Genomic DNA, 19,995 nt, shown 5'->3' with positions numbered 1-19,995 from the left:
AATACTCTACATAGGAAGGTAGGTCGCGGCTCGGGCGACATAGCGTTATGCTACCCGTGGAGCCCGTGGGAGGCGTTACCACCTGCTCGCCTGTGTCGGGGGGTAGCTGAAGGAGGCTTAGTAAGTTAATAATATCTTCCGGTCTAGCCCAGGGTGTAGGTGGTGCATCTGAAGATATTTGTAAAGCCAAGCGAAGCCTTACTGGATCGATAGGACGACCAGGGTGGCAGTGTTACTGTCTTGCTTGAATCTCGCAATGCACACCCTCCAAGGCTACCCTTCTTAGACGGGCGAGCCTGGTTAAGCTCCCGTTGAGAATTAACCGTCGACGAAGGCGGAAGCTAAGGAACAGGGCTCGCGGGGCTAGACATACCGATAGGGAGGAGTCGTGAAAAATACAAGTTTTCGATTCCAGCACATGTGCGTGGAGATTCCGATGTGTTTTCCTCTGGATGACGATATATAACAGGATAGAGTACGGACATCCCCGAAAGCGGTCGAGTTTACGCACAACCGGTTTCGCCGTCAACGTTAACGGTTCGTCCCCGGCCGCCTTCTGCTCGTTTCCGATTAGCCGCCGTCGCCGCCTCACTCTTTTCTTCGTAACCCCGCGCAAAGTCCTGGGGCTGAGAGCCGTCGCTATAGGCGCAGAAAAAAAAACGCAAAGAGAAGCCGTGCATCAACTTCGTAATACCTGCCTATCGCCATGGCTGCTCTACCGCCTGGAGTCGACCTATGCTCCATCCCCGCCGGCGTGCCGCCGGATGGAGTAGTTCCTAACTTTGTCGATCCCGTCGACGCCTCCGTCGAGACGCTGGTGGCGGGCTCGGTTCTGACGGCAATCTCGACGATCTTTGTGCTCGGCAGATTATACGTAAACCGGACGCACATGAAGTTGGCAGACTGTGAGTGGCTCTGGCCTCAACCTAGAAAGAGAGAGATGGACGACGTAGATGGAGCTGACCACTTGGCAAAGACCTCACTATACTCGCGTTTGTCCTAAGCACTGCCTATTCCGGTCTCGTTATGGCTGGTAAGAGAGAAGAATCCGACGACTTCCCGCGTCTCGCCCTCTCCCACTAATAATATTACCATATCAGTGCACGGGTATAGTCGCCATTCGTGGGATATGCCGGCTTGCTGGTATATCGAAGACTACATCTGGAAGGTAGGCTCGCAAAGGCTCTTCGCGTTGCAGCGCCTCAAAAGACGTCGTGCTAATAACTAGAGCAGATGCTTTTCACGCAGAACGTGTTTCTGGGGCCGACGCAGTTTGTCACCAAAGCAGGCATTCTGGTGCTGTACTTCCAGCTCTTCGCGGTCAGCAAGAAGATGCGCTGGGTCATCATGGCCGGCATCATCTTCCTCGGGCTGCTCTACCTCCCGCACCCGATCCTCGTCGGCCTCTACAACGCGCCGCGCCCCGGCGAGCGGTGGGCGGACCTGGCCACCAACGGCATGCCGCAGAAGATTTCGTACTACGCGCCGATCCACGGGGTCGGGTCGATCGTCGTGGACACGTACATCTTCATCATCCCGTTGCTGGTGCTGAGCAAGCTGCACATCTCGAAGCAGAAGAGAATCTCGCTTATCGCGGTTTTCACCATCGCCTCCCTGTAAGCCTACATGATTCCCCTAGCCCGAGGGGATGATATTACAGTTTCTAACTGATAAAACTAGTGCCATCATCTCGAGCATATTCTCCTGCTACTGGCGTATCACGATCCTAGTTTCTAACAACGGCGACTTCACGTGGCAAGAGGCGCAACTCTTCATCTGGATGTATGTTGTTTGTTTGTTTGTTTGGAGTTCCCCCGTCCTTCGCGTTCGGAACTAATCAGGTGTGCAATGCAGCATGGTCGAGCACAACACGGCGCTCGTGGTGGGATGCATGCCGAGCTTCTCGGTCTTCCTCAAGAACCACGTGGGCAAGTCGACGTTTATTGGGACGATCCGCAGCCGGGTGTTCGGCACGCGTAACGGCGTCACCGGCGTGTCGAAGCCGAGCCTGCCCAGCGAGAACTCGGGCGCGAAGAACAGCAAGCGGCGCGCGCGCTCCGACTACTACGAGCTCGACGAATCGATGCTCAACACGCAGGCGAACATCACGACCCAGGCGAACTACGAGTTTGCGCCCCAGAGCCCGGGGGACAAGGATCGCGTCATTTTCAAGACGACAGGTTTCACGCAGGAATCGCATCCTCACTCGATGGTGTAGAGCGAGCGGGCGAATGGGTGCACACAGTAGCATCCCCTTACGGTTATTACGGGACAGGAGTTGGCGGTGTCAGGAATTTCATATGTAGGATGTAGGCTCGGGAGTGTAAGTTAAGAGGAGAACCGGCTCTCGTTGTTTCAGGGCATGTTATTTCTGTCAGATGAGCCCATGCCATCTGAGGTGGATCGGTTCTGTAAAATCGATCTAATCTACGATTGTTATGTCTTGTATATTACCCATCTCTCGTAAGCCTACCAATGTACATACCTCCTCCTGCTTACCCCAGGCTTTGTAATACGATCTACCACCTATGCCTCTATACCTACATAACACATACATACCTACATGCTACTACACATCTATCCAAGACGTCTGTGCCCGAGAAGCTCGCGATAATAACCTTATGTTCGTGAGGATGATGTGCAGCGGGAGATACTAGGGCCATCATTCCTATCGTAGCTCTCTGCAGGGGTCGTGAAACCCATGGGAATCGGCGTACGTGGGTAGGGAGTAGAAAGAAGGCAGCGTATGGGACGGATGGGGGCGCGAAGAAGACTAGAACGAGGCGCTGTTCTCCTCGGTGGCCCGCACTGCCGTGATGCATCCTGGTCTAGACGTTCTTGTGTTCTCCAGAATCCCACGGAGATACGTACCTGAGGTCGTGGCACGTAGTACAGGTACAAGCGGGTCTCGATGCTGCCCCGCCTTCGCTTTGTACTACGTCGCACAACGTGGCTCTAGTCCGTAGGAGGAAGCAGGCCAAACGGAGTTCCCGGCCAGTGATTGGTGATATTGATGAGTGGGACCGGGGTGGGCAGCCAGGAACGGGTTAGGGTTGAATCGACTGCAGCGCCCAAGTGGGCCCGGACCCGCTCCGGTACGTACCACATCGTGGGGCCGTCTATTTCTGGCTGTTGGAGATAAGCTTTTGCTCAAACAGAGGTACCTAGGCATCTCCCATGTCCCCAGGCGCTGGGATTCTTCGTGGGTGCCGTCGATGCACCCACGTCCCACAATCCCATCCCTCCATCTACCTACCTGCCTGTAGGTGTCATGATGCACACCTGATAATATGAGGGTAGCCTCCGGGGATTCCCACGGCTGCTGTGGCACCGACGCCAACGGCAGCTCGGCGGCCTGGGCTGGATCGTACAGAGAAGCACCGGGACCGCGTCGATGTCTCGTCTCGGCGCGCGGGACGGGCTGGCGCCAACGAAGGAATTCCCAGCTGACCTAAGACATGACTGCTGCAGACCTGACAGAACGAAACCGGATACGACGACAATACTTGCGTGTCGGGTGCACTAACTGTTTACACACCTAACGGCGACCCGAGCAGGATCGTGCATCTGCTTGGCATCGCTGAATAAGAGGCCTACTAACTGCTTGGGTGATGGTAGTCCGGAGCTTGGCGCCTATCGAGGGAGCTGGCGCACCTAGGATAGCACGAAACCGCCGCGGTAATGTTACATCTCCCAGGCGCTGGCCAAGGTAGGTGGGCGTCCTGGGCGTGGGCCCAGTAGCGCCGATGCTAGTAGCATGACCATGATCAAGAATTGCGAGTCTACGAGGCTATTGTTAGGATCGAGGTTGGGAGACAAGAGGCAGAGGAGCGGGGAGGGGAGAGGGGGGGAGAGGGTGAGAAGGCGGTGGATCTAACAGGACGCGACGGGCCTCGGAAGCTTTCTCCTTTTCTTCCTCCCCCTTTTGCCGTAGCGGCAGAGAGGAGAGGAGAGGTGGTGGTAGTATTGCGAGCGCGTACCGATGCTACCCCACGTGCAGCCCGTCTGCGTCGACTACTCATAGAGAGCGCGCGGGCGAGTTCGAGGGATCTGGGTGCCTCTTGGTCCCGAGGCCTTCTTCCACCGTGTGGCCCAGCCGAGTGGCGGAGGGCGTATGCACATGTCTAGGTATCTACACATCGAGGCATCTATAGAGCCTACGTTGGGTAGCATGGGGAGACAAGGCGAACATGGAGGCGTTGCCCCTGGTCTAAAGGTGGTGAATGAGGACGCACGGAGACGAAACGTGCAGCACACGTGATGGAACTGCCTGCGGGAACCATTCCTTGCCTCTCTTCCTGATATGGCTCCATGCTCCATCTGGTCTGGCGGCCTGGCGAGAGGCAATACACGTAGTGTCGGCAGCGATTAAGCTTATGACGCAAACTCCATACGGACTGACTCTGACCTTTCGGCTCGGCCAGCTCTGAAAACGGTTGCCTGGGTGTCCCGCGGCGAACCATCATTATCACCAGTTAGTGTCGCGATGAAATGTGCCGAGGAGGAGAACGCCAGGAACACATCAGACGAAGCACGTGTGATGCCAACTTCACTGTGGTATGACTGGCCACTCCTTCGTGTCAAGATGGAACGGGTCAGGAACTGGCATAGGCGGGACCGAAAGGTTACAGATGCCAGCGGACCTCGATGCGACGCGGGGTTGCACGGATACGCCTGTAACCTCTCAGCCCAGGTATATGAGTAGGTGCCTTTTGCAATGTCGCATCAGCATCGACAGCCTCCCATCGCCATCCATGTCGTCCATCCTGTCGTCCACCCCCAGCCCACGACCCAACGAAAGCCGGATTACATCCCATGCGTGCTGTAGGTAGAGTAATCCTGCATTTGCATCGGCAGGCAAGCGGGGGAGACAGAGGCACGGGAGTCCCAATCCCTCCTCGCGTACCTAGAGAGGTAACTGGTAAACAACTATCCGACGGTCACCTTAGGCGGTTATTAGATTCGTTCCCTGCCTACCTACCTAGGTAGGTTAGGGACCTACCAACCACTACCTACCTCTATCCCACCTATACCTCTAGGCGGTTAGGCAGTAGGTAGGCCCCTGAGCTAGGCACCTAAAATCCTCTAGGTGCTACTGTATGCACATACCTACAGAGTAGAGTACCTACCTACCTCTTAGGTACTCCCTGCGTACCCGCCCCGCCAGCCTGCCAACAGCACCAAGCGTCTTGTCGTCTTAGCCAATCCTTCTACCGCCAGCATCGGCCTCACTGCCCAAATCTCGGCCGACGCCCACCCTCTTCTGTATTTCATCGTATCGACCGGTGCCCGCCAGAACCCTCTCAGCACACCCCCCCCAACCCGCTAAGCCGGCTCGCTAGTCTCACCACCGACCAAGTTACCAAGTCCACTGACCCAAGTTACCACCAAGTCCCCCCCGTCCCACCAACCTCCCACATGTCTCCGAAGACGATACTGGTGACTGGCTGCTCGGCCGGCGGCATTGGAGCTGCTGTCGCCCACGCGCTAGCCAAGCGGAAGCATCACGTCTTCGCCACCGCTCGCACCGTGGCCAAAATCCCCAGCGAGCTGTCCGGCCTCGACAACGTCACCGTCCTCGCGCTCGACGTCACCTCGGCCGCGTCCATCGCCGCCGCCGTCAAGGCCGTCGAGGAGAGCGGCGGCGGGCTCGACGTGCTCTTCAACAACGCCGGCGCCGGCTACGCCATGCCCGTCCTCGACGTCGACATCGATAAGGCCCGCGCCCTCTACGAAACCAACGTCTGGGGCCCCGTCCGCACCATACAGGCCTTTGCTAAGCTGCTGATCGCGAGCCGCGGCCGCATCGTCAACCTCAGCACCTGCGGCTCCGTCGTGAACACGCCGTGGATATGTACTCTCCCCCTCCGTCCCCCTCGCCTTGGTCTCTCCGTCCGTCTGCTAAACTCGGGTGCTTCCGCGTCGCCGCCGCAGCCACGTACTCCTCCTCCAAGGCCGCTCTCAACATCATATCCGAGACGCTGCGGCTCGAGCTCTCGCCGTTCGGCGTCAGCGTCGTAACGGTCATGGCCGGCGTCGTCGACAGCGAGTTCCACCACAACGACCCCGACTTCCAGCTGCCGCCCGGCTCGCTCTACCTGCCCATCCAGGCCACCATCGCCGGCTGGGCCAGCGGCGAGCTCAAGCCCAAGGGCATCCCCGCTGCCCAGTTCGCCGAGTCCCTCGTAGACGACACCGTCGGCGCCGGCAAGGGCGGCCTAGTCTGGCGAGGCCCCCATTCCGGCGGCATCAAGTTCATCTCCCAGTGGGCCCCGACCTTTGTAACAGTAAGTGCACCACCGTGCCGCATCTGCCCCCTGCCACGACTCCTGCCTCTGGGCTGTCGCTGACGCCACCGGATCTTGCCAGGACGCCGCGATGAGCTATAACCAAGGATTAAGCGAGCTCAAGAAATAGGTAGGTACTAGGCAAGAGAGAGGGGGAGAGGACAGGGTTGGTGTAGCAGGGTATGGTATTTTGGAGCTACCATCACGATGAATTGATGGTAGGTAATCGCAACAGGCTCACGGCGGGTTCATAGTAATAATAAGTATTGGGAATGGCTACTGATAGGTGCAAGTGAACGAGATGAGCTGACGGGACAGATGACGCTGGATATTTTGTAGATAGACTAGCCGACATAGGTATACCTAACCTACCTTTTACGGGAGAACCCCTATTCCGCGCTCTATGACGGATTCCATAGCTACCCGTAGGTAGGTAGGTACCTACGTATAGGCACCCCCCACTTGCCATTAGCTAGTGGACATGCCTGTAAATCTGCTTATTTAGGGGTGCACCACTGTATCACTCGCTAAAATCGAGCTGCCCGCCCTGTAATGGCGATACGTAAAAGATGTCAGGTACCTAGATAAAAGTATCGACATATAAGAAGGAGGTAGGTATTATATACTTTCATAAACGGGTTTACCGTAGCCGTTAGTGAATTATGTACACAGTCCCGTATTCCACACTCGCGTTTTGTACAGATTCCATAATCCCGTTCCGGGAAACGCTGTCCTCTCCCTCCTCGCTCTTCTCTCCTCTTCTTTGCCATGCACCCCGAATAATACTGGGGATTCGCCAAACCCCCTATCAGGCACCACTTGGCTCTTGTGTCTTCCATCGGGGTAGAGCTGCCGCCCCCGCTCAGGCAGGGATCTTGAAGCCGCCAGGGACGTTCTTGGTGAAGAAGCCGGTGGGATCGTAGGCGCGCTGGATCTTGCGGAGGCGGGCGACGTTCTTGGAGCCGTAGGAGTCGACGGGCTTCTGCCAGGGGGCGGCGTAGTTGAGGTAGACGAAGGGGTCGTAGGCGCCGAGGCGGCGGGCGTCGCTGGCGATGTTGTCTATGAGGGTGCGCGCCGCCGCCGTCACTCTGGCGTCGTCGGCCGCGTCCGCCCACGTCACCGTCAGCAGCGACACCACCAGCGACTCCGACCGCGTCTCCAGCCCCAGCGCGTTGCCGCCCGCCGCCCGCGCGAAGATCGACGGCGGCAGCGGCTCCAGCGACAGCGCAAACGCGATCCCCGGCACGTCCTGCACCCCCGGCACGCTCTCCCTCCACCGGTCGTACGTCGCTCGGATCATCGGCGCCGTCGCCTTGTGCGTCACCTGCACGTACAGTTGGCTTGAGGTCGCCCCCGAGTTAGCTAGCGCCGACACATAATAAGAGTAGTTGGTGGAGGAGGCCGCGGCATTACTTACCGGAGTCCGTAGGGCTGGAGGGCGGCGAGCTCGACGGCGAGCTCGGCCATCGAGGCGACGCGCAGGGTGCTCAGGATGGCGGGGATGCTGGTGATGGGGCGCGCCGACGGCGGGTTCTCCTCGGGCTTGGTGTACTCGAGCGCGGTGGCGAGCAGGGGCGGCTGGCCGTTGAAGAGCACGTACGTGAAGACGAGAGACGAGAAGTCGTCGTAGTTGTCGGCGGCGGCGAAGTTGACGAAGGCGTCCACGTGGGCGTCGATGGTCGAGAGGTCGTAGTAGCTCATGCCGCCCCACAGCTTGCCCTGGTCGAAGGCCTGCAGGTCGACGCGCGTCACGACGCCGAAGTTGTTGGAGCCGCCGCGCAGCGCGAACAGCAGGTCCGGGTTCGTCCGCTCGTTCGCGTTCACGATGCTCCCGTCAGCGAGTACCACCTCGTAATTCACCACCGTGTCGCACGTCCAACCGTACCGCGGCGAGAAGAATGAGATCCCTCCTCCCGTCGTCAGACCACCGACACCCACTCCCGCGTTCCGGCCGCCGGCCACCGACAGACCGATCGGGTCCAGCTGCGCGTAGACCTGGTCCCACGCGGCACCGACCCCGATGGATGCGACCTTTTTGTTGCTGACCGTAGTGCTGTTGAGATAGCTCAGGTCGATCGTGACGCCGTTTTGGATGTTAGCCGCTCCGGCATTGATGCCGTGGCCGCCTGACCTCACGGCGACGCGGCACTGGGCCTTGTCGGCGCTTCGGGTAAGGTTCTTCGACACTCTCGAGAGCGTCTTCAGGGCCGAGGACACCTCGGCAGTAGACTCAGGCCTGACTATACACTGCGGCTGGATGGTCGATTCCTGCTGGGAATAGTAGCCGGACAGCGAGTCGCTGAAGTCCGACGATCCTGGCAGGATGACTCGGTTCCCGAGCGCTGCAAGTAGGGAGACGCACTGCGCAAATTGGTCAGCGAAGACGCTTGGCGGAGGTGGAATACAGAAGAGATCTTCCGCCGAGACTTACGCAAGGTCCCAGATCCCGTTTCCCGACCATTTTGCCTTGGAGAAACTCCCGCTGGAGGCTACAGTGTATGAGTTTCTAGGTGGTGTATTGGCTTGATCTACAAACCGTGTGAGCTACGAGGGGAGATGTCCCAAGCTATATATACGCGACGAAGCTGAGCTTCCTATTACTAGATCTACCTGACAGGAGTCCTGCTCCCACGATGCCAGCTGCTCCCACGAACCCACGATAGCTCGCGGGCGTTGGGGCGCTACGCCCAGCTGGTCGTCGCACCCATGTCAGCGACAACGTGTTGACGAACAGATAGATAATCAAGGTCTAGGCGACTCACGCCACCTGAAGAGTAGGTGCTTTCGTAGCAGGCCCTAACTTTCAGCTACAATTCACCAGGATGCGGTAATAATATTGTATCTGATCTAGTTCGGCTAGGATGCCAATTCGTTGTGTCCCAAAAGGCATCACGAGGTGACATATCTATAATGCATAATGCTAATATCCTCTTGACAGATTCAACTTCCAATTATGACCGTTTTCGCGAGATTCAATACCTTTCTCTTTTGTATTTGACCCTCTTTGGTTTCTTTTTTTTCTTTCTTTTTTTCTTTTAAAATCGACTCCAAGCCCACCTGTTCGAGATTTGATAAACAGGACAGGACATCTTAGCCAAGGCTGGGCTCATCGAGACATTTTCAACTGAGGCGCTGTAAATAGCACCAACGTCAGCCCGGTCCTCATCTAGCCCATTGTCGTTTACCTCTCCTTCCTAAACAGGCCTCCTCGGATGCGTGTTCGAGTTGTGCCATGTTATGCCATGTGCGAGTTACCGTACCATCGTCGTGTGCATGGAACGCCAAAGGCCCTTGGCAGAAGGAATGAGATGAGGGGTGTAGGAGCGATGAGTACCTACCTAGTAGGTGCAAATCTTGGATACCGCCTCACATCTGGGCTGTTCTGACTGGGAATGCTTGCCCAGCCGCCGCCGGCATGTCGCCTACCTCCATGCATGGACATTGTAGGCGGGTTTTCTCGACGACTATCGGGCCTGTACCTGGATTCGCATCCCATAGCGTCAAGCTCCTCTCCGGGGACCGCATCCTATAAGCCATACGTACGAGCTGCCCCAGTTGCAAATCGGCCGAGAAGACTGCGGTTACATTTTCGCCCCGGAGTGGTACACGTGGAAGCTAGGGAGCGAATCCTTCGGAAGGAAAACTCACCTCATCCTTCGAAGCGATTTCGAACTATGAGAATCCCTCAATGTCTCATTACTACATCGTCATTGAAGCTCAGGCCTGGGCGAGGCCCGAGTGGTGGCTGGTTCAGATGATTAATAGGCATTCAGAGAGCTCGTCTATAATTACTCGCCTCGAGCCTCAGACTTCGGGGTTAGCACCAACGACAAGTCAAGCGCCATCAGTCTCCCAAGATGTCGATAGCCAGCCTTTCCCGGTTCAGCGCGCTCCTGGCGGCTGCTAGTTGCATCAGCTTGGGCTATGCGACGCCGGTTGACACCTCCGTCTCCGCTGCCACGAGCTCTCTTTGCGTGAGTTACAATGCACCATGTTACATCCCTCCCTTTTGTTTCTAGCCGTGCTCATGAAACGATCTAGTGCCAAAGTCTCTCAGCGTCATTGTCGGCCAAGCTGTCTTATCCGAGCAGCGCGGCCTATGCTGATTCGCTGTCTTCGTACTGGACCCAGCAGGGACAGCTGATCACCCCGGCGTGCATCCTGACGCCGACATCAGCTCGGGATGTCTCGGTGGCGGTCAGCATCCTCGCCCGCGGCTCTTGCCAGTTTGCCGTACGCAGCGGTGGTCACACATCCGTGACCGGAGCGTCCAATATCCAGGACGGTGTTACCATCGATCTCCGTTCGCTTGACGCCACCACGCTCAGCTCTGATAAGTCTCTGGTGTCCGTCGGAGCCGGACAACGTCTGGGCAACCTCTACTCGATCTTGCACGAGCAGGGGCTCTCCATCCCCGGAGCACGAGCGGCTGGTATCGGCGCGTCTGGCTCCACGCTGGGTGGTAAGTGTTCACATATTCCAACTCCCGAGACGAGCTACAAGCTAAGCGTACAAAAAGGTGGTCTCGGGTTTATCAACCCGTCGCAAGGGTTTGCGGCCGACTCTGTTGTCGAGTTTGAGATTGTCACCGCCGACGGAAAGATCCGTCGAGCCAACAAGAAGGAGAATAGCGACCTGTGGCGGGCGCTGAAGGGCGGTGGCAACAACTTCGGCGTCGTCACTCAAATCGTGTTCCAGACATTCCCCGTGAAGGATGTTTGGGGCGGGAACGCTGCGTACCTGCCAGCCACTGGTGTCAACGGCGTTGCAAAGGCCTTCGCTGATTTCACGGCTGACCCCAACTATGACCCCAACGCCAGTCTTCTGGTGACCTACTATTTCACCCAGGGGTTCACGCAGATCGCCAACCTGTACGTCTACGCTGCCCCCACCGAAAACCCAGCTGCGTTCGGCGTCTTCTACCCCCTTGAGGGTCAGCTTGGGAACCAGACGTCCATCACGACCGTCCCAGCTCTCTCCGCTGCATCGGAAGCGCAATCTCCTCACGGCCTGCAGTAAGTAACCGCATATTTTGCAATTCTTTCCCTACCTCTCCATTCTAGTTCTCACATATGCACTTCATAGGCAAATCACCTTTGCGGTGACGTTTGTGAACAGCGCCGAGATTCTCCTAGATCTATGGACAATCTTTGAAGCCAGTATCGCCGGAGTCCAGAGTCTCGAGAGAATCTCGTGGGCGCTTACCTTCGAGCCTGTCGTCCAGTCCATCATTGACCGGACGAAGGCTACTGGAGGGAATGTTCTGGGCCTCGAGGTACTACCTCCCCAGGGACTCACGTTGGGATTTTTGTCTGCGAGCTTCGCGAAAGCTGAGGACTACCCGGCTGTGAGTGCCGCGGCCGACAAGCTCCTAGCCAGCGTCATCTCTGCCACCAAGAAGCGTGGGGCCTACCACCCATATATCGACCTGAACCATGCAAAGGCTTCGCAGCAGCCTTTCAAGGGCTACGGATCCGCCAACTACGAGTTCCTGAAGTCGACAGCGAAGAAGTACGATCCCGGGCGCGTGTTTCAGACTCTAGTCCCCGGCGGCTTCAAGCTGTAATCGGCTCCAAGATGCAATACCAAGTAGGCAATTGCGCGAGAGTCTTGGAATGTCCGGCGAGTGTTCCGTCCTGCGAATCCCCGCGAAAGGGAAAGAGCACAATTCCGTTGGAAGCGTATTCCTACTGTCAGAGTGATAGTGTATAACATGAGGTTTCCGGGCCCTCCGTAGAATTATAAAAAAGGCCCTGAATTGCGATAGAAGATGAATTTCGATAGAAGATCCTAAGCCCCTATGCTGCCCGTCAGTGTGTGGCTTCGTTAATATCCCCTGTCCTGCTGCCCCTGCCCGGCCCCGTCTCTCTAGTAGGGTGTATTCAGCGTGGCGTTCCAGGTGCCGAGACAACAGTTACAAGTACCTAGAAGAGACTATTAGGTACGCCCTGAAGATTCTTCAAGCCCCTCAGCCAGGCAGTGAATTTACTGTAGAATTTCCATAGCCTTAAACTGCGACATTGCACCAAGGTTGTTAGGCATAATTTCATTCAAATCTCGCACCGTCGCCGAGCTCTATTTCCTCCACCAAATCCATCTTTCAGGACCTAAATGTGAATTCTTAAGCGTGCTCGCCGGCTCGTTTCCCCGAAAAGATACAGTCTGCCAACGCAAGTCCCGAAATATAGCGGTTGGAGCTGACACCTACAGCATTCTTCCCAGCGGCATATAGGCCCTTAATCGTACCACCCGCTTCGTTAAGCACTAGACCAGTCTCGCCGTCAACCCTTAAACCACCAAGAGGAAGCGCCGGCGAGACTAACAAACCGCTGGGCTGTAGAGAAATATCAATGCCGTAGAACGGCCCCTTCTCAATGACAGTCCTGTAAGACAGTTTGTTTACCGGGTCCGGCTTGTCGTTCGTTATCGCGTCGTTATATGCATCCACCGTCGACTTTATCGTGCCCGGATCGACGCGAAGCTTTCGCGCAAGGCCCTCGATCGAGCTGGCCTTCTTGTGAGCCCAGTAGAGCAAGTACAAGATGAACGCCTTCCACGGCATCTGCGTCTGCGAATTAACCTGGTCTTTGACCTTCTTCCACTGTGTCGAGTCCAGGATGAGATAGCCGTGGCCGTCGAACCGATCAATCATCACTTCACTAAAGGACGCGCCGTACAGGTCCTCGGCCGCGATGCGCTCCCCTCCCGGAGAAACCACGATCCCTTCGACGAGCGCCTCCGGGGGGTAAATCAGCCTCCAGGCCGACACGCGGTCCATGTGCGAAACGGTGCCGCCGACCGACTGGCCAAGCTTGATGCCGCTCCCGTCGTCGCCCGCCGTGCCTAGGGGCGACACTCTGCGCGCCCAAGGGATGATCCCGCTCAACATCTCCTCATTCATGACGAATCCTCCCGCCGCTAGGATGACAGCCCGCGAATGCATCGTTCTTTCTCGGCTCTCCCGTTGCCAGATAGACTCGGCCCAGAGGTCGAACCAATTGGCCACAGTCTGCATCGAAATCTGATGATACCCGGAGGCCCTCTGGACCAGCGACTTGTGCCTGGCGAAGCCGCCCGACGTCTCGTCGAGTGCGCGGTACCGGACGCCGCTGACGGCGCCGGCGTCGTCCAGGAGCAGCGCCTCCACGCGGCTGGCGGGCCGGAAGACGACGCCCAGGCGGACGGCGGCGTCGAAGACGGCCTGCCACAGCGCGGCACCGGTCATGCCCATGCCGCCGGTGCCCTCGCCGACGGCGCGGTGGCCGCGCGGGGCGGGGTCGGCGAGGGCGGCAAACGGGTGGGCCTTCTCGTTGCCGGAGAAGTAGAGGAAGTACTCGCTGGTCGGGTAGCTGGTGCGAAAGGGGCAAAGGGAGCCGGCGAAGGCGACGCCGTGGCGCTCGAGCCAGGCCATGCGCGCGACGCTGCCGTCGCAGAAGCGCCGCAACGTCGCCGCGTCCACCGCGTCGCCCACCTCCGCTCCCAGGTACCGGAACATGTTGTCCGCCGTGTCCCCCCCGTACCCCGCCGCCGCCTGCTGCCGCGTCCCGCCCCCCGCGTACACCACGCCCCCCGAGATCGCCGTCGCGCCGCCCCCGTACGCCCGGTCGAGCACCACGACCGAGGCCCCGCGCTCCGCCGCCGCCAGCGCTGCTACCATCCCGGCCAGGCCCCCGCCGACGACGACAATGTCCGGGTCGGGGGTCTGCTTGACGGCGTCCTCTCCGGCTCTCGTGCTCCCAGTGCTAGATATCGCTGCTCGGTACTAGGAATCGTGTTAGTCTACCGAGGAAAGTAGTAGTTCGCTAGAATGCGGGTTGTGGTGGGATTCGACGCTGGGGCATGAGCGTCTTGGGAAACCCAACAGTTATGCCTAGATCCCAAGCTAGAATATTCGCAACTATAAGTAGAGATAGGTATTCTTACCCATATGTAGCCGATAATGCACGCGATACCAGATATTATATATAGAATCATGACGGCGAGGTTCCGGACGAGGCCCTCTGTACAATACTATGTGTGGCGGGCGCCTATGACTAGTTTAGTGGTCGAGCGGGTGTAAGTGGACGAGGGAGGGCATGTCCGCTGCTATATACCTATTATAGCGAGTATTGTTCAGCGGGCCTTGTCCCCTGCAACGCACGCGCTGGGCGGTCATCCGATGCACCACCAGTGGGCTCTGCGGTAAGATAACTTCCTACTGGGTGCGCTGCCGTGATCTTTCGGGACTAGCCTGGTTGGTGGATGGCAGGATGCCAAAATCTACCGTGAATATAGGCGGTACTGGGTATAGGTTGCTGCCCTTATTAGGTAGTATGGCGCCGAGCACCTGTAAATGTATGCCGAACCTGGTCCATTTAGGCTTAGACGGCACCCATAACCACGTTTCTCGCCCGAAGCGTCCTACTTTACTTTACCTATACTAAGGGAAATAACCCTACGGGGCATTTAATGTCTCACTTAGGCTTGACTTATGCGCTGAGTGTAGGGAGACCACAATGCAACACAGTTGGGTTAGGAGGTTTAGATTTGGCTTACCATTACACAACGACAACTGGTCGGGAGATATTAGAGCCGTGTTATTAATTTACAAGTTCCAGACCTGGCACAATATCTTTCATTTTCTCTCCTTCTCTTCTTTCTAGTCGCATAATTTCCCACATCCGCTCAAGGATTCGAAGATCGAAAGGCATTTCGGTAGTGATCAAGGCACCACACATAACCTATGTCTGAAGAGGCTCACTAGGGTTGCTATGTTCATGATTACATCAGGAAGGTCGCGGTAGACGCCCTCCTCGAGATCCTTACCGCAAGGGTAGTTGCTTATAAGCACTTAGGTCTTCAACGCGCAAAGTCCTCAAGTAGAAGGCTCAGAAGCAGCCCAATATGATCTCTACCCAGAAAGCAAGGCACCGGTGTAAGGTAGCACTTATAAGGCTTTATTCCAAAGAAAGTAGTAGAATGTAAGCACTTACGTTTTACGCAACAACTTTGAAGGGGACTGTAGCGGTGAGAAAAGCTCAGATAAAGACTTACTCGCTCCCGGGTAACGAGATATTTAACTTGGACTCAAGCTCAGAACCCTAGACGTTCATGGAGGGCTCAACCGTCCCGAAATTCCTACACGACGTGGTCAAATGCGAAACTCTATTTCTAAACTGTCACGTAGGCATGCACCCCTAGTAGGAACCACTTAGCTTACCTAAGCTAGCTAAGTACTACTATATATACCTATAGATCGCTCCATACTCTTTAATAGCTTTCCTTCTTTTCTAGTTAGTTAATATATACCTTCTTACCCTTATTCCATTACTTCCTTTACGAATAATTTATTAACCCTAGCTTAGCTTTCGTTAGTTACGTAATAGTTATAAGCCCGGGGTACTTTTAAGGAGCTATTATTACTTAGGTTATTCTAGCGTAAGTAAGTAATATATTTATTCATTTCTTAAATCTTATAATTATATTCCCTTTTTATTTCTAAACCGGTATTCTACTTTCGTATCTAGCTTTAGATAATCGCTTACTTATTTCGCTATAACGATTAATACTTCCGAATTCTCCCTGAATAAGATTCTTATTAACGTTTACTTACGAGCTTACGATAAGTAGCTACGGTAGTTCTTAACGCTTAAGTCGATAGTGTAGTGGTGCGGTAAGACATGCCCTCTTGATGCATTACGTAATACGCTACGATAGGCCTTATACCTATATAGAGTAACCATAGCACCCGTAAGTACGGGACATGCTATGCTTATTATCTAGTTTATTACCTAGCTAGATTGCTATCTTTACTATTTTTACCTTAATTAAAGATTCGTTTTTACCATTAGATTCGTCGTTCTCCGATTAGTACATCTATTCTAGTTATAGGCGCTTAAGTTACTTCGTCGTACCGCTATAACCGAATAAGTAACTTTTACGTTTTACCCCTTTTCTTCCCTTACCTCTTATACCTTCGGGCTAGCGACTACTACATCTCTACGACCAAGGGGCATAGCTAAGATACGATAACTACATTAGATTCCTTGCCTTTCGATTAATATAGCGACACTAGTTTCATTTATCTTGGACTATCGTACGTACTATAGTCTTCGATAGAGTGTACTTTCGAGTGAACCTATCCGGGTCTCTAGCATCGCGTACGCTCTGCTCCTCCTTAATAGCTACTTAGTTCGGTATTTAGAAGAACGTTAATCTAAATAGAGCTAAGTTTAACGCTACTCGAGTTATAATAAGTACTTTTAAGGAGTATATTACTTAAGAGAACGAACTCCTTAAAGAAAACTATAAGAAAGCCGTTTACGAATAAGCGTCGATCCTAACCGAAGACCGAGGAGATTAATTACTAAGGCCTAAGGTACGAACTCGAGAGTAATAAACGGTAGCGTATAATAAGTTCGTTTCCTAGTAAATAACGATCGAGGCTTAGGTTATAGCTATTAATAAGTAATATAAGGTTCTCTATAGCTAGATTCTCGTATTTATTTCGGTAGGTTTTCTTAAGGTAGCTAATATAAAGATATAATTCCTAGACCTTAATCCGATTATTTAAAACCTCGTAAAGATCTTCCGTAAGTAAATTATTCCTACCGAAACCGTTATTAAGACGTTCGTTAGACGAGAATATCGTAAGGTACTTTAAAGAATAAAGGTAAGTACTTATAATTCCGAGTAGTTTTACGTTATATAGTAATACGCCTTCCTTTACGCTCGCGCTTATTATATTAACGAGATTAAGGGCGTTATAAGAGCAAAGGATTTCCTCGAAATAATTAAGGCTAAGATCGTAATCGACTAGGCTATACGGATATTAATCGCTTTTATTAAAGCTAATAAACTCGGCGAGTAACTAAAGACCCTTAAGTAACTAGGTATCGTATTTAACGCTTTCGCTACCGAGAATAAATAGAAAGGTAAATTAGGTTATAAAATTTTCGTAATAACTTATTAAGGACCGACTTTAAGAGCGAAATTAGTTAATAATAGCGGCTAAGGAAAACTAACGAGTTACGAATATCCTTATAAGTCTAAAGGTAAACCATACTTATAGGTAGCTCGCTCTTATGGAATCCTATAGAAGTCCGTTATTAGTTAAATTATACGTAACCTAAAGCCGATCCCGGTTAATATTATACGAAAAATTAAGGTTAAATACGACTTATTTAAGTACGCTAAGCTCCGAAACTAAATTAACCGCTAGGGGTAGGACGTTCCCGTAAATAATATACCTAATAATCGCTCCGGGAACGGGGGAGGAAATAACGCTACTACTTAATTAATTAATATTAACGTAATAATAATCGACTTACGTATTATATACCTATTTACTTAAACTAGGATTTATTTTATTATGAACTTAATCCGATACCTACTATCGGAAAGTACCGTTTTCGATAACTATGAAGTAGTTTACCTAGTTAATAATCGTAATCTTCTAGTAAAGGAGTCGTTCGTTCCCGCTAGAGACGGATAGACGGTCGAAGTTAGTATCATAAGCTTTCTTATAGCTAGTACGGGTCGTAGGATTATCGAGAAATATATTTTAGATTAATCTAGTAAGCCTGCCTTTGATTTAAAGCTTAAGGACGTCGTATTTATTAAAGATTTTTACGTTAATATTATCTTTAAGGCGAAACTTCGTAGTATAGGTATTTAGTTTTACGGTTTAAATTATACTTTAAGGAATAGAACTTTCGAGAAAAGTACTATAGTAAGGAAGCTAGAGCGACGCTTTAACTTAGTCTTTTTCGAATTTAAGTAATTCTCTTTTTACTCGTAAGTCTTACTCGTGATACTATCTATAATACTATCGAGCATTCTACGTAGCGTAACGTCGATCGTAGTAATACTTTATTTCCTGGAGAGAAACGTTCGGTAGAGAAGATCGAAAGATATTATTAAACCGAGAAAAGACTCCGAGGTATTTTAATACTAGCGAGTAAGGTATCTTAGTCTTAAAGCGCTTAGAGCCTTCGTTAAAAACGCCCGGAACGTTAAGATTAACGATATACCTATAATTAAGTACGAGTATTATAGTTAAGCGATAAGTAAAAGAGTAATCTCGCGCCGTTTATTAATATATCGCTCGCTACGTCTTTTTTAAAAGGTATATTAGGATTTATTTAATTACCCGGAAGGTTACGACGGGTTTAAGTAGTTTATCGTAATTAGGGATAAATTTAACGGAATGTTATAGGTTAAGACCCTGGAAAGTAAGTAAGGCTTATTAGTAATAAAAATTCTTCGATTCTTTAAAAGATAGGTTCGGAAGTAATTCCGACTCTTAATTTATAAGATACGTTACGATAACGAACGCTTAGTAATAAGTATTAAAGGTATATTTAGATATAAAATCTAGGTAGTAGAAGAAGGCATTAATCTCGAATTCCCGCCGGTTAATATTAAGGAGTTAATCGGTAGGGGTAAGAAAGCTAAATAAATTATTATCGTTAAATCGATTAAGATAAGGATTAAAGTAAGGTTATTAAAGAAACTATAGCCGGAAACCGTTAAAGCCGCGGTATATCTAATTAATATTAGCCCTAGTTAAGTTTATAATCTTCGTATACCTTACGAGCTTTTAAATACCTAGTTTAAGTAGTACTTTAGATAGTATACTCTAAAGGTAATAAGGAAGCTAACGAACGACTTACGACCGGACTAGAACGGTATTTATATATACGGGTATCGCGCGTATCCTTTAATAGGAGAACGTACCTAAGATTTTAATAGGAGAGGGTTTAAGGTAAACCTACGAGCTTATATCGGGTATTTAGTAGGATATTATATTAGTAACTTATACCGAATTTAGGTTCTTAGGTTAGGTAGAGTAATCCTAATTAAGGATATAGTTTTTAACGAAGAAACGTTTTATAGCTAGATAGATAAGTTAAAAGCTTAGTAACTCGAACGAAAAGAGATTAATCGCATAGATCTTTCGATACGTATAAGTAATAACGTTACTTAATTAATTATCGAAGTATTAGATTTATAAGATTCGCTCGTATTATTTAATCGAAAGCTAAGTAGCGAGCTAATTTCTCTCGGGGGTAGCGAGCCTACCTTAGGTAACTAGGATCTAGATACGACTTAGTCTACCGGTCCTAGCTCGGGGGTAAGGTAGCCTCTGGAAAAAGAAGAACTAGAGATAGATTCCGATAATTTAAAATACGAAACGGCTAGGTCTAAAGACGAATAACCGTAAAAGGTAATAAAACTACTCGAATTAATCGAATAAGAGATATAAAAATAACTCGAAGCGGGAACCTAGGAGAAATTAAACGAAAAAACGGATATATCCTACGGGCTCCCGAGTTTAAGACTTACTTTAATCGTACCTACGGAAACTACGGGAAGTAAGAGCATTCCGATAAGGAGTATAAAATAACTAAAGTTAAGTACGGCTACTAGTAAAAGTACCGAAAGTCCGGGGCGGCGAGTATACTTCGTTAACGGAATAAATACTCGGGAATAACCTCTAGAGTAATTAACTAAAGAAACGCGTACTTCCTTCGAAGAAGAGGAATAATATAGCCTATTCCCGTAAATTACTTAGCGTAAGTAGCGTAAGAAAAAGGTCTATCCCCCTATTATTCGTTATAATAAAAGGAAGAGAGGAGAAAGCCCGGAAAGGGATAAAGTAATAGGTAGCTTAAGTATTAGAGTTTACGTAATATCGGATAACCTAACGGCTAGGAATAACCTCTTA

The 19,995-nt window shown here is 52.0% G+C and overlaps 5 protein-coding genes across 5 annotated transcripts; 3 read left to right on the top strand and 2 right to left on the bottom strand.

The window, feature by feature from the left end:
* The first annotated feature begins 193 nt into the window (after nt 1-193).
* On the top strand, nt 194-2,347 carry GGS23DRAFT_345533 (uncharacterized protein). Its single transcript, XM_051513087.1, has 6 exons — nt 194-905; nt 977-1,033; nt 1,101-1,168; nt 1,234-1,616; nt 1,681-1,782; nt 1,855-2,347. Exons 1-6 carry the CDS (start codon nt 707-709, stop codon nt 2,216-2,218), a joined length of 1,173 nt encoding a protein of 390 aa, XP_051367657.1. The 5' UTR covers nt 194-706; the 3' UTR covers nt 2,219-2,347.
* Nucleotides 2,348-4,741: 2,394 nt separating this feature from the next.
* GGS23DRAFT_587717 (NAD(P)-binding protein) lies at nt 4,742-6,800 on the top strand. Its single transcript, XM_051517501.1, has 3 exons — nt 4,742-5,854; nt 5,935-6,287; nt 6,370-6,800. The coding sequence occupies exons 1-3, from the start codon at nt 5,419-5,421 to the stop codon at nt 6,415-6,417; spliced, it is 837 nt and encodes a 278-aa protein (XP_051367656.1). The 5' UTR covers nt 4,742-5,418; the 3' UTR covers nt 6,418-6,800.
* Nucleotides 6,801-6,877: 77 nt separating this feature from the next.
* Nucleotides 6,878-9,213, bottom strand: GGS23DRAFT_345455 (putative oxidoreductase). The gene is made up of 3 exons (XM_051513086.1): nt 8,719-9,213; nt 7,705-8,648; nt 6,878-7,627 (listed from the first exon to the last, which is right to left on the bottom strand). The coding sequence occupies exons 1-3, from the start codon at nt 8,746-8,748 to the stop codon at nt 7,150-7,152; spliced, it is 1,452 nt and encodes a 483-aa protein (XP_051367655.1). The 5' UTR covers nt 8,749-9,213; the 3' UTR covers nt 6,878-7,149.
* A 696-nt stretch (nt 9,214-9,909) lies between these two features.
* GGS23DRAFT_345442 (uncharacterized protein) lies at nt 9,910-12,131 on the top strand. Its single transcript, XM_051513085.1, has 4 exons — nt 9,910-10,261; nt 10,329-10,749; nt 10,807-11,302; nt 11,373-12,131. The coding sequence occupies exons 1-4, from the start codon at nt 10,145-10,147 to the stop codon at nt 11,851-11,853; spliced, it is 1,515 nt and encodes a 504-aa protein (XP_051367654.1). The 5' UTR covers nt 9,910-10,144; the 3' UTR covers nt 11,854-12,131.
* GGS23DRAFT_616707 (flavoprotein) lies at nt 11,670-15,045 on the bottom strand (the record flags this gene model as incomplete). The annotated part of the gene is made up of 2 exons (XM_051520802.1): nt 11,670-14,049; nt 15,028-15,045. 2 exons carry the CDS (start codon nt 15,043-15,045, stop codon nt 12,409-12,411), a joined length of 1,659 nt encoding a protein of 552 aa, XP_051367653.1. The 3' UTR covers nt 11,670-12,408.
* Nucleotides 15,046-19,995: the final 4,950 nt, after the last annotated feature.

Source organism: Durotheca rogersii (genome assembly GCF_024521655.1).
Source record: "Durotheca rogersii strain YMJ 92031201 chromosome Unknown GGS23scaffold_39, whole genome shotgun sequence".
Taxonomy (NCBI): Eukaryota; Fungi; Ascomycota; class Sordariomycetes; order Xylariales; family Xylariaceae; genus Durotheca; species Durotheca rogersii.
This window is presented reverse-complemented; position numbering and strand designations above follow the sequence as displayed.